This window comes from Chionomys nivalis, chromosome 3, assembly GCF_950005125.1.
Source record: "Chionomys nivalis chromosome 3, mChiNiv1.1, whole genome shotgun sequence".
NCBI lineage: Eukaryota > Metazoa > Chordata > Mammalia > Rodentia > Cricetidae > Chionomys > Chionomys nivalis.
The window spans coordinates 77,720,035-77,739,550 of NC_080088.1; the positions used below are offsets into that span (position 1 = coordinate 77,720,035).

The 19,516-nt window shown below is 39.9% G+C and overlaps 1 protein-coding gene across 1 annotated transcript in view; it reads left to right on the forward strand.

Annotated features, from left to right (window-relative positions):
• The first annotated feature begins 12,644 nt into the window (after positions 1-12,644).
• Positions 12,645-19,516, forward strand: part of Spidr (scaffold protein involved in DNA repair) — a 225,393-nt gene continuing 218,521 nt past the window's right edge. The window contains exon 1 of the mRNA XM_057764939.1: positions 12,645-12,698. Coding sequence (XP_057620922.1) covers positions 12,666-12,698 — 33 coding nt within the window. The 5' untranslated portion in view covers positions 12,645-12,665. The remainder of the gene's footprint in view (positions 12,699-19,516) is intronic.

Consider the following 19,516-nt stretch of genomic DNA (forward strand, 5'->3'; position numbering starts at 1 on the left):
CTAAGGTTTAGGCTGTCATACTGGTAAAACTTTAACAAGGCCTCTGGTTCTAATTATGGGGGAATACTGAGGATTAGACATGTAAGTGATAGTGGGGATATGAATGGATATGGATAGGATTAACCAAAATTATTTGTAGTTTCACTAATCATACAAGTTATTCTTTAAAACTCTCCCTGTATTACAGTAATGATTCCTGGGACTGGTAATAAGGAAGCATTAAAAACAGTCTTTAGCATGGTAAAACAACATTATACCGTCTCCTATCACAGGCACGCTTTTTACCCCTGAGAAAAATTATTTGAATTCTGCATTGATAAGCTGATAATTAACATGTAATATAATCAGTAAATACGACAGCATCATTTTTTGGGTCGGCAGTATTATGTCCTTGTTGTCTTCCCACGGTCTCTGCTTGATGAGTTAAAGTCTTGATGTCTCCCCAAGTTATCAGCTTACTCTTCCATTTGGGTGCGGCGCGCAACTCTGCCAGCAGAGAAGACGACCACAACAGGATTCTTCTTGGAACGTACTTTATTGGAGCGCAGAAGACTGAAGATAAGATGGAGGCGAAAAGACCCCCGAGCCCGACCGCGCGGGGGAATATATACAGTGCCTGGTCCGCCTATGATGTGTCATTGCTTGATTGGCTCGGCCCACACTGATGCAATTGCGTGAGCAAGACGTGTGAGCAATTGATAGGTGGATTCAAACCACTCTTGGGCCGGTAGCGAGCGTGCGCAGAAGTTGTTTACTACTAGGGACACTAGCAAATGGCGGTGACGGGCTTAGTGCCAGACCCTGTGAACATGACAGCTGACAGCTCCGAGGTGCGCAAAGCGCCTGGTGCACAGAGCGCCGTGGCGCGCTACATCGGAACATGACAGCTGACAGCGGAACATGACAGCTGACAGCGGAACATGACAGCTGACAGCGCCGTGGTGCGCAGAGCGCCTTGGCGCGCTACATTTGGGACATCTCCTCTTGATGTGTTTGTTATCTCCCTTCAGGCCTTTTATTTGTCCAGTGGTCTCCAGGATGCTGCCCTGATGTGATGCATCAGAGTGGGAGCCATCTGGGACTTCATTCCTTTTCTGGGAAGACACAGTGTAAACTCACCTTGATGTTAGAAGAACATCAGGCCATTTCCATTGATTAGTTTTTTGATCTTTCTACTTTACATATAATTTAGGCTGTTTCTCCTTTAGGGAAAAATGCTTTGGGGCAACAGAAAAATCATTATCCTTTAAAGTAAAAAAATTTAAAGTTAGCATGGCTAAATGTGGCATGGTATGTGAGGATTTTGGTGGGCATATATACTCCCTTTTATTGTTAAAAACTACCACTTACTAATTGATGGTGTTTCCACAATAGTTTGTCACTGTGCATTATAAGGGACTCCAGTAACATGATTAATAGTCCATAAATTGCAAAATTCTGTAGTGTTTCCTAGTATAAACAGGACCATTATCAGTTTTTAGCTGTATGGAAATCCTAGAATGAAAATGTGCCAATAAGTGACTAATGGCATCCAAGCTTGTTCCACTCCTGTGAGTCGAAGCAACAATCATATTAGAAAATGTCAGTCATTATGTGTAAACGTTCAAATTCTGAGATATGAGTAATATATGCTTGTCAAATAGTGTCAGATTTTAATGCTCAGTTATTAATTCCACCAGTAGATGGCACTGGTGTGAAGAAAGAACAAGAAGGTGAAGCCTTTTCTGAGACCTTTGCCAGGCAAAGAAAGAAAGACTTAGGGGTTGGGTGGACGCCAACACATTGACTTGAGAATTAACAGATGTTACGGACCTGGAAAATTAGAATGAGCATGAATATAAGTTATGAAAAATATTGATATGTGTCTGGAAAGAAATACATGTGAAATAACATTAGTAGTGGGGTTGAGTCTTGCAGTTTCTAAAAGAGAAATAGGTTGAGCACAATATTCAGGGTCAGTTAAAATAGCCAATGCTTTTGGGCTTTAATCCCAGCAGTTGGGAGGCAGAGGCTGTCAGATTTCTATGAGTTCAAGACCAGCCTGGTCTACAAAGTGAGTTCCAGAACAACTAAGGCTACAAGGAGAAACCCTGTCTATATATATATATATATATATATATTGTATACAATATTCTGTCTGTGTGTATGTCTGCAGGCCAGAAGAGGGCACCAGACCTCATTACAGATGGTTGTGAGCCACCATGTGGTTGCTGGGAATTGAACTCAGAACCTTTGGAAGAGCAGGCAATGCTCTTAACCACTGAGCCATCTCTCCAGCCCGAGAAACCCTGTCTTGAAAAAAATTCATAAGAGTTGATTGATTATGGCAAGTTCAGGCTGTTGAACTGTACAGTCAAGGATAAGTTCAGTTTTTCTTTCTTTACTTTGTTTTCTTTTTGTGGAGTATGTGAACTTTGTATATAAAACATATGTTCCTTATTCTTTTGAAGGGCCAGCTGTAAAAGCATTAAAAGCAATTTTTATAGGATTTATAGGTATAATTTTAGGTAATGTCCATAGGGCACCTTCAAAAAAATCTTAAAAAGGGATCTTCAGGATAATGATTATTTGTAGATCCCAAATAACATGTTAATGCCACCTGCCAATTACTATCAGAGTAGAACAAATAATCAACCTGCATTTTATTAAATGGTACACTGATTTATATGGGCTCTTTACCAGCAAGTTGTTTATGATATGTCCTTCCCATCATTATAAAGTCTATAATTTCTTGTAAATAAGGAATTACATATTGTTGCAGAGAATAATGACAGGCATGAATTTCTATAATAGCATTAACTTGATACATAATTCCAGTAGGTGGTAAAGAAGAAGAAAGAGTAATTGATAAGGAAGTAGGGGATTAAGTCTATGCTACCAATTTAGCAGGAGCATTGTTTAATAAGCTAATAACTCTCTCTGCTTTGGGTGTTATATTTCTTACAGAGGTTAACTAAGAGTTTCCAGAAAGAAATTAAAGAGCAGAGCTAAATCTTTAGTGTTAGTAGGCACATAAATATGTAATAACGGACATGGTCCAAATTTTTTTGATTGACAATTGAGGGACATTGTTTGGGAAGTTCTAAGCAGAAATGATTATGGCAATAGTATATCCTAGATAATTGCTCTTGTGTTTTATCCAGAGCTATGTTCAAATTTGTTTTCTGCGTTTATTTACCGTGGAAGTTAAGCACTCATTTAAGTAGTGATTAGGTGAACAGGAGAGGAGAATGTCATCCATGTAATGAATGACCAACATATTGGGAATTAAATCAGCACTGGCTTAAATCATTTTATGTATATTATACTAACATGTAGAGGGGCTATTTTTATCTCTTTCGGTAAAATCTTCCATCGATAATGAATCATTGATGTTGATTGCTTAAGGTAGGAACAGAGAAGGAAGAATGTTTCTTACAATCAGGTTTAAGGGAATAAAGAAAAAGCAGTCTTTTAAGTCTAGTATAATAATGTAATGTTCTTGAGGAGTCAGTAGGATCCTCAAGCTTGGAGAATCCCACAGTTTTTCTAGTAGTATTTGTGCACCAGAGATCATATAGCAGTAGAAATTTATTCACTGTCTTTTTTATGAATTACAAAAATAGGGGAATTGAAAGGACTGGTTGAAGGTTCTATATTGTTAATTGTACTAATTGTTCCCGTACTAGAAGTTGGGCTTCTTCTAATTTTTTCTCACAAAGAGGGCAACTAATTCATCCATACTGGGTCATCAGAGACTCATTCTAGGTTTTTAACTATTATTTATTTATTTTTACATACCAATCCCAGTTCTAACCCCTCTTCTCCACTCCCCTACCTTTTTCTCACCCCATCTCCACATGTTCCTCAAAGAGCATAAGAAGAGGGCCACTTCTTTGTCCCGGCCACCAGAACGGAAATAATCACACAGAAACCATATTTTTTAAATCACTGCTTGGCCCATTAGCTCTAGCTTCTTACTGGCTAACTCTTATATCTTAATTTAACCCATTTCTATTAATCTGTGTATTACCATGAGGTTGTGGCATACCTGCAAAGTTTTAGCACATCTATCTCTGGCAGTGGATCATGGCATCTCTCTGATTCCATCCTTCTTTCTCCCAGCATTCAATACTGTCCTCCCTGCCTACCTAAGTTCTGCCCTATCAACAGGCCAAGGCAGTTTCTTTATTCATTAATGGTAATCACAGCACACAGAACAGACTTCCAAATCAAAAGGGTCTCTCCTGGAAAGTCACTTTAATCTGTCCCATCACCTCATAGAGGCAGGGTCAAGGCCTACATTAAAAGTCTGTACTCCTCTACAATCTGGAATTCCTTTGCCTTCCCTATTGCCTAAAGGATGGACTCTTGTAGATATCAACGTAAAAGAATTGTGTCTTCAGACACCAGAAAGTAGAACGACCTCCCATGTTCTTGGGTAGGTAGAATTAACATAGTAAAAATGGCAATCTTACTAAAAGCAATCTAGAGATTCAATGCAATGCCCTTCAAAATCCCAGCAAAATTCTTCACAGACCCAAAAGAATGGTACTCAACTTCATATGGAAAAGCAAAAAACCCAGGATAGGCAAAACAATCTTGTACAATAAAAGAACTTCTGGAGGCAACACAATCCCTGACTTCAAACTCTACTACAGAAATAAATACTTGAAACAGCCTGGTATTGTCATAAAAACAGACAGGAGGACCAATGGAACTGAATAGAAGACCCAGATATTAATCTACACACCTACAAACACCTAATTTTTGACAAAAAAGCAAAGAACAAAAAATGGAAAGAAGAAAGCATATTTAACAGATGGTGCTGGCATTACTGGATATCAACAAGTTGAAGAATGAAAATAGATCCATATCTATCACCATGCACAAAACTCAAGTCCAAATGGATCAAAGACCTCAACATAAAGACAGTCACACTGAACCTCATAGAAGAGAAAGTGAGAAGAATACTTGAACGCATTGGCACAGGAGACTACTTCCTAAATGGAACCCCAGTAGCACAGACACTGAGAGAAACAATAAATAAATGGGACCTCCTGAAACTGAAAAGCTTCTGTAAAGTAAAGGACATGGTCAACAAGACAAAATGGCAGCCTACAGAATGGAAAAAGACCTTCACCAACCCCACATCATACAGAGGTCTGATCTCTAGAATATACAAAGAACTCAAGAAACTTGACATCAAAAGAACAAATAATCCAATAAAAATGGGGCACAAATCTAAACAGAGAACTCCCAACAGATGAATCTAAAATGTATGAAAGATACATAAGGAAATGTTCAATGTAACGACGTAATAACCAGGCTAGCTTAATATGAAACCGCGAATTTTAATGAAGGAATAGCTTACAACACCAGGGATCCAGCGAGGAGCAGGAGCAGGAAATACAAAAAAGAGAGCGGCGGCGGGGCTCACGCTCGCCAGATTTATACATAAACATTAGCCTGAGGCGAACACACCCCCAAATGGGCAGGGCTAACCCTACATCTCCCCTTTTTGTCTAAATAAGACAGAACTAAACCAAATACAACTATATACAATAGTAACAAATAATAAATATATCTCAAGGAGTCTAAATAATGTAGAGAGTAACTATAATTATATAATCTTTAATTCTGTCAAAGATCTGAGAAGGGAATTAATATTACTTAACAAACGAGAAATATCCAAAATGTGCAACAAATGACAAAGACAACTGACTACCTGGGCAATCACCCAAAGTCTCGTTTGCAATGTTGAGTCAACCAACTTTGGCTAAGGCCTAACATAACTGACATACCATTATTAAAGGCAAGGAACTTTCTTAGAACTACCCTGTCTTGGCAAGATAAGACAATCCTGTTTCATCTACTTCTGGATATTCTGTATCTTTGTCAGTAGATGAGGTATGGGCTTTTCTTAACCCAAAGGCCAGTTCTGACAAAAAGACAAGCTCCCAATGGAGTGTCTTTGGTGCTCAACGTTCTCTCGGGAGTAGAGTGGCGTTGCCAGGAGTAATTGTATCTCGTTGGCACAGAATTCTAGGTTAGATTAAAGGCCATTTTTCTACAGCTCTTTGAAGAGGCTGAAGATCATACTATGTATACTAAATATAATCTCTATGTATCTAAAAAACCTGATTAACCTAAAAATAAATATGACAAACATATAATTCTCAATACCTATCTAACTTGAAGACTAAGAGAATAAACAACTGTGCAATATATAAAAACAATGATTTCAACTGTAAACAATGTCATTATATATAAACAAGGTTATTATATAAATAATATCAGAGGTAGAAATGTACATTGTAATATGGTAAATGTTTCAATACAATATAGACAAAGTTATAAGCAAACTCTTATACAAAAATAGAGGTAGGAACACTCACATTTAATATTCAATATATCAATATACAAGAAACAGTACCAATACAATTTTTTTAAAACAGTAATTCACAAATATCAATCATTCCATCAAACCAGAAAGCCTGATGTTGGAGCGCCAATCTGTAACGACGTAATAACCAGGGTAGCTTAATATGAAACCACAAATTTTAATGAAGGAATAGCTTACAACACCAGGGATCCAACGATGAGCAGGAAATACAAAAAAGAGAGCGGCGGGGCTCACGCTTGCCAGATTTATACGTAAACATTAGCCCGAGGTGAACACGACCCCAAATGGGCAGGGCTAACCCTACAGTTCAACATCCTTAGCCATAAGAGAAAATCAAAACAACTCTGAGATTTCATCTTACACTTGTAAGAATGGCCAAGATCAAAAACACTGATGAAAAAGTTATGCTAGAGAGGTTATGGGGTAAAGGGAACACTCCTGCATTGTTGGTGGGAGTACAAGCTGGTGCAGGCCCTTTGGATATCAGTATGGCAATTTTTCAGAAAATTAGGAAACAACCTTCCTCAAGACCCAGCAATACCACTTTTGGATATATGTCCAAAGGATGGTCAATCATACCACAAAGACATGTGTTCGGCTATGTTCATAGCAGCATTGTTTGTCAGAGCCAGACCTGGAAACAATCTAAATGCCCCTTGACTGAAGAATGGATAAGGAAAATGTGGCACATTTATACGATGGAGTACTACACAGCAGAAAAAAATAACGACATCTTGAAATTTGCAAGCAAATGGATGGAGCTAGAAAACATCATATTGAGTGAGATAACCAAGACCCAGAAAGACAATTATCATATGTACTCACTCCTAAGTGTTTTTAAATATAAAACAAAGAAATCCAGTCCACAAATCATGATCCCAGAGAACCTAGACAACAACGAGGACCCTAAGAGAAACATTCGTGACTCTAATCTACATGGGTAGTAGAAAAAGACAAGATCCCCTGAGGCAGGTGGATCTCTGGGAGTTCGAGGCCTGCCTGATCTACAAGAGCTAGTTCCAGGACAGGAACCAAAAGCTACGGAGAAACCCTGTCTTGAAAAAAAAAATAGTAATATAGGTTCTTTGTTTTTAATAACAATGAGACATGTCTGTTCTTAGTAGCACCAATCTATTTCAGGGAAGATAATGGGCATCAAAGAAACTCCACATTGAGTTAACTTTTTTGTGACAAAAGTAAACCACTGGCCAAGAAAATGCCCTTGCTTTGATTGCTGACAGTGTGCTGTCCTAATTAGACAGGTTAGGACATAGAGGACACAAAAGAAAGTGACGGCCAAACATTGGGATAGCCCTATTAGATCATCCTGCTTTACAAAAATGTCTGTCAGATATGCTATGTCTGTAGGCCAAAGATAGATGTCCTGACATTGCAGAGGAACTTTGGGTGACTATCCAGGAACCCAGCTGTTTCTGTCATTTTTCATATTTTTTGGAAGTACAAGCACTTTCTGTTTACTCAGTTAATATATTTCTTTTTGGGCCTCTGAGGGAGTTGAAGTTAGATAGTTACAGTTACAGTTTTCCTTATTTACCTGATGCAGAAAGCTAGTTATGATAGTGTGAGACCCCAACTCAACAAGACCCCTACCCCAGTTTCCAACTTAGGCGTTTTTATGTTAAAACTGGGTTAGGGCAAAACAAGATATCTGTGGGCAGCAGAAGCAGTCGAGACCGGTTGCACCTGCCAAAAAGGAAAAATACCCAGTCCTTTGTGTAATCTATCAAAACCTGACGGGGCAGAAACTGGCTGAAACTGGCTTGATCTAGACTTGTTTTTGTGCTGATGTTGACCCACCCCATATGTTAATTTGAATTGACCAATGATGTTGCTGTTGCTATGCTTCCTCAGTATGTAACCCCGAGACCCTATAAATACTTGCTGAAAAAAATACACGGGGGGCTCAGTCTCATGAGAGTACTGAGTCACCCATAGGTACCTTCGACAATAAAAAAATCCTCTTGCTGTTTGCATCCATTGGCGTGGCTTATTGAGTCTGGGGGATCCTTCCCTGAACCCTAGAAATTAGGATCTTTCAATAGAAAGTAAAATAGGTACAAGATTTTGGACTCACCAAGACAGGATAGATATGAAGTATTTTCTCTGAATTTGCCAAATGCAAATGGACTAGACATTGTTTATATATTTATTGACTGCATATATTGTATATAGTTATTGAACTTATTATATATAGTTTTTCTTATATTAGTTATAGCCTTATTTTTATTTTAGACAAAAAGCAGAACTATAGTGATATCTCAATTGTATTTTAATAAATTTAATAAAGCTTGCCTGAATATCAGAGAGTAAAACAGCTCCACTGGTCAGCCTTACAGACCAGGCAGTGGTAACACACACCTTTAATCCCAGTAGCCACACTAGTTTGCCATAGAAACTGGGCAGTCGTGGTGCACACCTTTAATCCCATCCCCAGAGAAGAATATAAGGTGGGAGGAGACAGTTCTCGGGCAGTCTTATTGTCAGGATTCCTGGAGGCAGGACTACCATTTGAGACTGAAGTAGAGGTAAGAGCCAGTGACTGGCAGTTTTGCTTTTTTGACCTTCAGGTTGAACTTCAATATCTGTCTCTTGGTTTTTATTAATCATGCTACAAGTAACCCCCAAAGAACCTTAACTGTCTTTAAAAAGAGAAATGGTTAGCTTTGGTCACCAGCATGATCTTCAACACCTAGCAGAAAGTATAGTTTAAAAAAATTATAATAGTATGATAAAGCAAAAAACCAAAAATCTAGACTCTGAAAAGAGACCAAAAATAACTCAGGTCTCATATCCCATTAAATGCTATATATAGGCAATTGCAACAACTCCCACCTATGATACAAATCTAAGTTCTACCATGACCTACCTGTGAACAGAGCAGAGGAATTGAAGTCAGATTCTAGATTGAGCAGAACCAGGGGACTCCAGGACAGTTGTGTTAATCTCTTTATTGATTTTCTCTGAAAGTTTTCTTCCAAGATAGCTTGGGTTTAGATGGAGGGACAGAGAAGCAATGATAAACAGATGGTCTCCTCGCCACTTTCACCAGATGTGCTCCCAAGACTCATGGCCAGATAGGGGCTGCATGCATAACGTCCTTAAATGTGCTCAGCTAGGGAAAGGAAATACCTCGCCCTTAGGCAAGTAGAGGGAGATATTTCTCTCAGAAGAATAAACAAAAGTCCAAGGGAGAGGAGTTCACACAGGAGGATAACGTAGGAAAGTCTATATTATAGGCAGGTTCCAAGCTCTGTGTATGTAAAGGTATTCAGATAGGTTTATCTACCTTTTGGCACTCAATGGCAGCAGGTTTATACTCTTTTCCTTTTAATGTATTCCACTATTGCATTTTCTTAAAACTTTTTTTATTTCACCAAGTTATTTTGAAACATTTAATTTATTTTTACTTTATATATATGGTTATTTTTCCTGCTTATGTCTGCATACCACATGTATGCAGTGCCCATAGAGTCCAGAAGAGGGCAGTGGATCTTATGGAACTGAAGTTACAGATGGCTATTATGCTTGATGTGAGTGCTGTCAACCAAACCTGGGTCTTCTGCAAGAACAAGTCCCTTTAACCTCTAAGTCTTCTCTCCAGCCGCACTTGCCATAGTCTTAACATAAAGCCATAGGTTTTATTCTTTTTGACAATCACAGCCATGTGAACAAGATAAAAAGAATAACTATTCAGAAATGAATGAAGCCATGGTTTTCCTTGAGCACTTCCTTTGGTGGATTATCAGTTGACATAATTACATTACTCTTGCTTAAACCTTGTATTTTAATCTTGTAAAATTTGTGTCTCCTAAGATATGTAACTATTTCAAACTAAACTCTTTCTGATTTCAACTATTTCCTTCTACAAAAAATCCTCTTTTCTGACCCACAGATTGTGGTCATCCCAAGGCAGGGACCATGTCTTTCATCAGCATGGGATTGGTTGTAGGAGAATGACTGATTATAATTATACTTCCGAAAAAAGATTTTTGGGATCACAACTTTCATGGCAGAATTATGGCAGGAGATTACAGACTAGAGAACGCTGGATCCGTATTAACATATAAAAGAAATCAACAGGCAGAGAAAGCTAAGAAATCATCCCTCACCTGGTCTTATTCAACAAATTGAGCATGCACAAGAAAAAACAAACTATATGAATATTGGTGAGGAGGGTATACATAGACGACCAATCAAGGGTCATGGGGCTTCGGGCCCAGTGTTTTTGAAGCACATTTTGTTTGTTTTTCAAACTCACTAGTTTACTCTTATTCTTGGTAGGGCTTCCAGTTTTTAAATAGACTATTTGTGTTTGCATTTCTATTTTTGTCTATTTATTTCTATATTTGTATTTCTAACCACATATCTGTGGTTCATTTCTTTGCAGCGAGACACAGCACTGGTGTATTTGAGCACGTGTTCCTATAGCTCCTGCAGGTTCCCTTCAGACTCAAATCTGTGTCTACAGAAGTTTGAGTAGAAACACTCAGCAAAGAAGAGTTTTATAAGAGGAGGTGTTAGCCTAGTACTGTATCAGGGCTATAGATGGAGTACAAATCAATAGAAAAACCTACATATTCCTAGAAAGACAAAAAAAAAGTGCATTTGAAGAAGAAAGTAAACTTAGCTTTTATTTTTATGTAGCCCAGGATAGCCTTGAACTTGCTATTTCTGACTTTGAATTCTTGGTTCCTCTAATGCTAGAAATATATCCTTGTAGTCAATTTTCAATACGAGGTGCACTTAGTGCCCATCAAAGGGTTACAGATAAACAGGAAGTGCTAGACTCCCTTTTTCCCCAGCTGGCAGGCGGTGTCTGCTTGTCTCAGATCTCCAGGCTGGAAAGGCTGTAAGCTGGTTATGTGCCTGGGCCCACAACAGGAGTGAAGGCACTTTCAAGCCTTGGGAGTCGTCATTAGATGAGGCATTGCATTTTGACCATTAAGATGGGAGAAATGGAGCCATGCTAGAAGAATGTGGAGATTGTAATTCGCTAAAGTAGCAGCCTATGGGGAAAGGAGGTCTGGAATTTCTTGCAACTAGGAACTTTAAAAGAAGCTGTCTTGTCAGGTGTGATAGTGCACAGCAAAAATCCCTCAGGAGGCAGCAGCAGAAGGATCTCTGTGAGTTTGAGGCCAACCTGGTCTACATAGTTCTAGGACAGCCAGGGCTGTATAGAGAAACCCTGTCTCAAAATACCCAGACAAACAGACAGACAGAAAAAAACCTACCGTCTTGTGCTAAATCAGTATGCCAGCATTTTGGCCTTTTTTTTTTTTTTTTCCTTTTTTCTATGCTGGTGTCCCATTTTGCAGGATGGTGTATGTAAAACTGCTTCACTTTCAGTAGTTTCTCTAATTCATTACAGAGTGAGGGTCTTGTTTTCCATGACTGTCTTTGGCTTATAGACTTGAGTCATCACCCCTGGCTCTAAGCTCCACTTCTGTACGTATTTGTGAACACAACTATCTGAGAACCCTTTTCTTTGTCCATGCCAACACTTTTTTTTTCAAGAATGTAAATTATTTAGTAATTTTCTTCAATATGTATCTTTAGAGTCTTCCCTTATGCAGCCAGTTTCTACTCAAGTTTCATGCCAACACATTCTCAACAATTTACTGTTTTTTCGACAACAGAAATCTTTACAGGCTCTTCTATTAATCCAGTTTCCACTCAAGTACCAGCTCTCCTTCCTGTTGGTTTGGAAGATTCTCAAAGCACCCGGTCACAAGTATGTTCAAGTGCTTTAAAACATCCAAGGAATGACTACTTTCAAATTAAAGTAATCTCTGGACCAGCATCTAGAAACAAGAATGGAAGTTCTCTGACTTCACCTCAGATCCATAGTATGTGAAATCAACTTTATGACAAATCCAACTAGAGTTCCTGAAGTCTTTTTAAAAATTGGTAATCCTTGCTCTTGATACTTTCAAATTCTCCCTTAGATAGGGAACTTCTTTTTCTGACTTGCTAATTAACAATAATTATTGTATTCTAGTCTACTTAGGGTACTTATTTCAGGGTGGCCCGTCAGGCACTTCCCAGGCGCCTCAAGGAGTGAGGAACAGCCTAGCACAGCAGCGCCCTCAGGCGCCGAAACACTAAGAAAACCCGCCCTAAGGCTTTGGTACCCGGGCTTCGGTTTCCGGAAGGGGCGGGGCGCTCGAGGGGGCGGGGCAGGCGAGGGGCGGCTTCCGGAGGGAATGGATTCCGGAAGGGGCTGGGAGTGAGGGCGAGGGGTGGGCCGTGCGAGTGGGAGATGTCTGGCGGCGGCCGCGCTGGCGGGTCTAAGGTACGCTCTGCAGTCGCTGTGGAAGCCGAGCGCGCGGCGCCCGGCTCCGTGGGCTTCCCGTGCTGGCCCTGGCCCGGGCTGATGGGCACGCGCGGGTTGTGGCGGTCGGTGTGGAGCAGGGCGCCCTCGCCCGGTCCCCCTGCCCGGGAACCGAGCGCGTGGGCGGCAGACGGAGGACGGAACGCGCCGCTGGGCAGAGCTTTAGAATGAGTGTGTTAGCCGGAGTCTGGCCATTCATTCGTCCCCGTTTACTCTGTTGCTTACCACATCAGGACAGGAGGTATCTTCACTGCACCGCTTTCCCGCCTAAACTTTGTGAGAGGAGTCGCTTCTCCAGTGCGCTCCCGCCGTCTCTGTACGCTGCAGGCGTGGCGTGTAGGAACTCTTACACGGGTGACATCTAAGTGAACGTACCTTCTCTTCGTTGCTCCGACGCTGTGTTCCTCACTTCCAGATGTTTGTTTCATAATACTCACACTTTAAAACAGCAAACGGTGCTTCATTTCTTGGTCTGCTCTTCGTTTTACCTGAAAAGCTTGCGGAAAGAATGTCCCACGTAAATGCCTCAACTCCCTTATCCTTGCCATTCCCCTTATTTCTCTAATAGACCCGAAAGACAACCCTGCGAACTTTGCTTTTTTTTTTTTTTTTTTTTTTTTTTTTTTGGTTTTTCGAGACAGGGTTTCTCTGTGGTTTTGGAGAACCCTGCGAACTTTGTAGCTGACTTAGAGAGCAAAAGCACATATGAACTATGACTTAAAAACTAATTCAACTTCGGAAAGATTAAAATGTGAAAAAGAGGAATTAGAACATTACTAAATCTACTATAAATTATTTAATTTCGGCAGCAACTGATGCCCTTGTCACCAGTGTTCATTTAAGCATCCCCGAAGTCCTGATTTGCTCTTCTAGCTGTTCATTGACTTTTCCCTACTGCCCTGCTCCGAATTTTGACATTGTGCTTTTTGTCAACTTTAGGAGTTTGCCCTGGGTAGTCTTATACCTTGGTTTTAACTTCCTACTGCTGCGTAAATAAGTTACAGTGTGTTATGAAGCCATCATTCTTTTAGGTTACCGGGACCTAACAATTTTTCCTAATTTAGTAACACTGTATTTGACTTTATTTCTGCCTCTTCATTGTATTATTTTTTCCATACTTTTCCTTTTCAGCAGTTGTGTTACTTGCTGCCATGTAAAAATTGCCCCCAAACTGAAGCAGCTTTCAACAAGAATTGCTACCAAAAGGCCAGGAAGCCGAGTGTAGCTTAACCTGGTGGTTGTTGCTTGGTGTTTCTCACAGGGTCTTCTCTCAAGTAAGCTTCAGTGTGTTCTGCCCATAGGGCGGCTTACAGCAGAGTAGTGGACTTCCTTAGCAGCAGATGAGACAGGGTCTCATGTAACACAGCCTGGCCCTGAATTCACTGTCACCGAAGGTGACCTTGAACCTCATCATCCTGCCTCTACCATCAAGTGCCATCACACCCAGCTTTCATTTAAAATTTAATTTCTTGGGGGATGGGGAGGGATCAGGGCTCAGTATATAGCTGTGGCTGGTTTGGAACTTATTGTGTAGATGAGGCTGGCCTAAAGCCTGCAGTGATCATCCTACCTCTACGTCCCCATTGTTGAAATTACAAATGTGAGCCACCACATCAAGCTTCATTTAACTCGATTATCAGTCCTTCGAAGAGATACTGTTTGTCTCAGGCTATGGATGATGACAGTGACCCCCAACAGGAGGTTAAGTGATTTGACCAATGAACATAGCATTCAGATTATCTTGCTCATCTTGCTTTGTTTTCCTGCTTCGTGGTCTTCCACACCTTCTATACTATGGCCAGATTTAATTCCTTTTTGTCCCCTTTCTGTTTTTTTGAGACAGGGTTTCTTGTGTAACAGCCCTAGCTGTCCTGAAACTCTCTTTGTAGACCGGGCAGGCCTCAAACTCAAAGAGATCCGCCTGCCTCTGCCTCTCGAGTGCTGGGATTAAAGGTGTGCACCTCTTGGCCAGGCTGTGTCTATACTTTTGATTCCTTAGTATAAACATTATAAGATTAGGAATGTGTCTCCATTCATTCTCCTTAGAGCAACCGCCATCACTGGTAAATAGGTGGTGAACTTGTGAGTAGACTAGATGTGAAGGAACGTGGAGAAATACCTTGCTCACAAATCCTTAATATCAGCTTCAGCTCTTCCACTTCCTGCTCATGGAGTTCTGGACAAGACACTGTTATCCTAAATAACAACTAGAGAGCTATTTCCAAAGACTAATGATAGTCATTTGAGGTGGGTATACTGTAGTAAAGTATGAGCACATTCAAAGAGAATGAAGTGAGGGGAAATATTTAAAGGCCATTAAGAGAGAAATAAAGAAAATTGTGTTTCCCTGATGACCCTTCTGACTTTGGGTTTCTGTTGCTGCGATGAAACACCATGACCAAAACAGCTTGTGGACAAAAGGGTTTATTAGACTTTTATTTCCACATCACGGTTTAATATCAAAGGAAGTCAAGATAGGAACTCCAGCAGGGCAGGAATCTGGAGGCAGAAGCTGATGTAGGGATCTTGTAGGGATGCTGCTTACTGGCTTCTCAGCCTGCTTTATTACAGAACCCAGGACCACCACCATTCCAGAGACAGCATCACCCACAATGGACTGGAACCTCCCCAATCTATACCAGCTAAGAAAATGCTCTTACATGTTTGCCTGCAGCCTGATCTTATGGAGGTTCCTCCTCTAAGATATCTCTAGCTTGTGTCAAGTTTACATAAAACTAGCCAGGACATCTCGAACACGATTTCAGGTCCTCATCACCAAACCTTTTATAAGTGCTTCTTGTTGGATGGCTGTCACTTGACAGACAGTATTTAAACCCAGTGTACACTTCCATTTGAAGTATGGCTTTGATTTTCAGGAAGGCAGGAGAGGAGCTATTGGAGTAAGAACATTTCACTGTTCTAGGAGGATTTAAGTCTATGCAGAATAAGATTAGTTTTCTTTGGTAGGAAGAGAGGGAAGAAGGAGCTGTGTAGATGGAAGTTTCGTGCACCTTTATAATGGCTGCTATTTTCTCCCTTAGGGAAGATATGACAGGTCAAGTTAGGCTTGCATGGAGACAGATAAGGAAGTGTGAGTATGGAACTCTCTTGTGTGTTTGAGTGTAGAGGGCTAGGAAATGAGTAAGAATGTTCACTAAAACTGACTGTGGTAGTTTGAATGTAATTGCCCCCATAAGCTCATAGGGTGTGACATTATTAGGAGATAAGGCTTTATCAGAGTAGGTTGGTCTTGTTGGAGGAAGTGTGTCACTATGGAGATTTTGAGGTTTCATATTATGATCAAGCCACGCCCAGTGTCTCACATCACTCCCTTTTGCCTGTGGGTCAAGATGTAGGACTGAGCTTCTCCAGCACCATGTCTGCCTGAAGGCCACCGTGTTGTACCATGATGATAATGGACAAAACCTCTGAAAATGTAAGCCACCCAATTAAATGTTTTTCCTTTATAAGAGTTGCTATGGTCATGGTGTCTCTTCACAGCAATAGAAACCCTCACTAAGACTTGCCCAAAGACACACCATTAGAAAATATGGAATGAGCTAGACTTGTCTTTGGTTTGTTTTATGGTAGTCCTATAGACTGGTGATTGGTTAAGTTGGTTGGAATCTTAGTAATTAAGAGGCAATACTGAAATAGTTGCTCCTAGAGTATAGAATGACATGGGGGATAATTTCAGTTGGGAGATGGACAGTGACTGATAAAGCCAATGGAAAAGTCTCACTTGGTTCTCAGACACATACAGTCCAATCAGAAACTCACTGGTGGTGCTTCTGTGTGGGAAGAGGTCATGATAGTTGTTGATAGGCATTTTTAAGTGAAATAATAGAATGGATGACTAGAATCTTTATTTGTAGAGTTAGAGTTTAATGGGGGAAAGTTTGATACATTACACTAGCTCTCTGACTAGGAAAGTACACATTATTTCTATGTTGTAATTTGTCCATAGATAGTACCTATTAGGATTGGCAAGAGGATTGAATAACAAAAATGCTTGGGATGATGTGCTAAGAATATAATCACGCACTGCATGTCAGTAATAATGAAATCTATTGATTGTAAAACTCTAAGGTTATTTGTATGAGGATGATAGGGATCCTCTACTACACAGTTTCCAGATTCTCATGGAATTGTTTTCTTTCACATTGGCTGTTGTAATATGAGCGGCGGGGCAAAAGGACAAAGAGGAGGGTTTAGTTTCTTAAGGTGCTCAATGATGGTAGAAGATTCTTAGTTATTTTGACAGGAGGACTTTGTGGTTCAGTTTAAGGTTTTGGTCATCTTATTTGATAATTTGCCTACTATAACTCTGTTTCTGGGTATCAATATGTAATATTGGATCTTTGTCTAGAAGTTGTTATATCCTTAAAATGAAAGACAAACAGCTAACTTAGTGAACAATGTATAACAAATAATTTACACAGAATACATAATAATAATAATAGATCAGCCCCACTGTCTTGGTGGGTAGGGGCCCCCCTCATGGTCTTGACTTCCTTGTTCATGTTCTCCCTTCTTCTGTTGCTCATTTGGACCTTGGGATCTCAGTCCATTGCTACAATGTGGGTCTCTGTCTCTATCACCATCCATAGCCAGATGAAGGTTCTATGGTGATATGCAAGATATTCGTTAGTATGGCTATAGGATTGGGCCATTTCAGGCTCTCTCTCCTCAGCTGCCCAAGGACCTAGTTGGGTACATCTCTCTGAACCCCTGGGAGCCCCTCTAGAGTCAAGGCTCTTGCCAACCCTAAAATGGCTCCCTTAATTAAGATATATACTTTCCTGCTTCCATATCCAACCTTCCATTATCCCAACCATCTCATTCCCCCAAGTTCTCCCCATCCTCCCCTTCTTACTTTTCTCTCCCCATCTCTCCTTTCCCCCATCCCACCCCACCCCCCAGTTCCCAAATTTTTGCCCAGCAATCTTGACTACTTCCAATATCCAGGGGGATAACTATATGTTTTTCTTTGGGTTCACCTTCTTATTTAGCTTCTCTAGGATCACAAATTATAGGCTCACTGTCCTATATTTATGGCTAAAAGAGGTAGCCCAGACCCAAAAAGATGAACATGGGATGTACTCACTCATAATTGGTTTTTTTTTTTTTTTTTTTTGCTTTTTCTTCTTTGTCTTTTATTTTGAGACAGGAGCTCGTGTTCTAGACTAGTTTCAGACTCATTATGTAGCCAGGAATTACTTTAAACTTCAGAGTGTTGGGACTGTAGACATGTGCCACCATGCCTGGTTTTCTATAGTGTTGGAACTGTGACACTCTGCCGATTTAGCTGCATCCCCAGCCTCCCTTCCCATGTGTTTCATTATCCTTTTGCCACACATGCCATTCCTTAAGATTTCTTCCTTCTCATGTTTCCTCTAGTTTCATGACCTACACACAAGCATTTTAGTACATATATAATATATATTATGCACATATATATTCATCAATATGTATAATTTTAAGTTTAGATTCCACATATGAGAGAAAACATTTCTCTTTCTGAATCTGATGTAATCAACATAATCATTTCCAGTTCCATTTACTTTGCTGCAAATGTTATGATTCTGTTTTTGTTATGGCTTCATGAAATCCCTTTATGTATATATTACATTTTTGTTTTTAATCTGTTCATTTGTTGATGGACATCTTGGCTGGTTTCATTTTCTGACTACCATGAAAGAGCAGCAGCAAACATGGATATTCTCTCTGGTGTATTGACTTAATGTCCTCAGAGTATCTATCTGAATGTCATAGCTGGGTCATATGATAGTTATATATTTTTTTTTTTTTCCCAACATGGAATCCTCCATGTTGCTTTGCATTGTGACTACTTAAATTTGTGTTCCCATCAATAGTGAGTAAGGATACTGTCATATCTTTACCAGAATTTATTGTCTTTTTTTTTTTTTTATTGATGATAGCCATTCTGATTGGGGTGAGACAGATCTCAAAACAGTTTTAATTCATATTTCCTTGATAGCTAAAGACTTTAAAAAGAATTTATTGGCCATTCCTATTTGTTTTGAGAGTTCAATGTAGTTTTTGTCGTTTTTTTATATTTCTTAGATAGTAATCCTTTGTCTAGTAGTGGAAAAAGATGTTTTTCCCATTCTGTAAGCCATCTCTTTTCTCTGCTGATCATTTCCTTTGCTATTCAGAAGCTTTTTAATGTCATGTAATCCTGTTTACTAATTCTTTGGATTATTTCCTATGCTGTTAGAATCAGTTCTTGCTGGGGCTGGAGAGATGGCCCTGTGGTTAAGAGCCCTGGCTACTCTTCCAGAGGACCTGGGTTTGATTTCTAGCACCCATGTGGTTGCTCACAACCATCTGTAACTCTAGTTAGTGGGGATCTTACACTTTCTTCTGGTCTCTGCAGGAACTGGGCATGCAAGTGGTGAATGGATGCACATGGAGGCAAAACACCCATGTACATAAAATAAAAGGAAATTCTTACTTATGCTTGTATGTTCAATCCATGCTCAAGATATCAGGTCTTGCATTTTAAAATGGCTTTTGGTGAGAGATAGGGATCAAGCTTCATTCTTCTACTTGTGGAAATCCAGCATTCACTGCATCATTTAAGAGGCTGTCTTTTCTCTCATGTATGCTTTTTGACAGCTATGTCAAAATCCAAGTGGCCATGACTGTGTAAGTTTATTTCTGGGTCCCCTCTTATGCCTCTTTCATTTACATGTCTGTTTTTGTGCCAGTATCATGCTATTTTTGTTATTATGGCTATATACTCTAATTTGAGA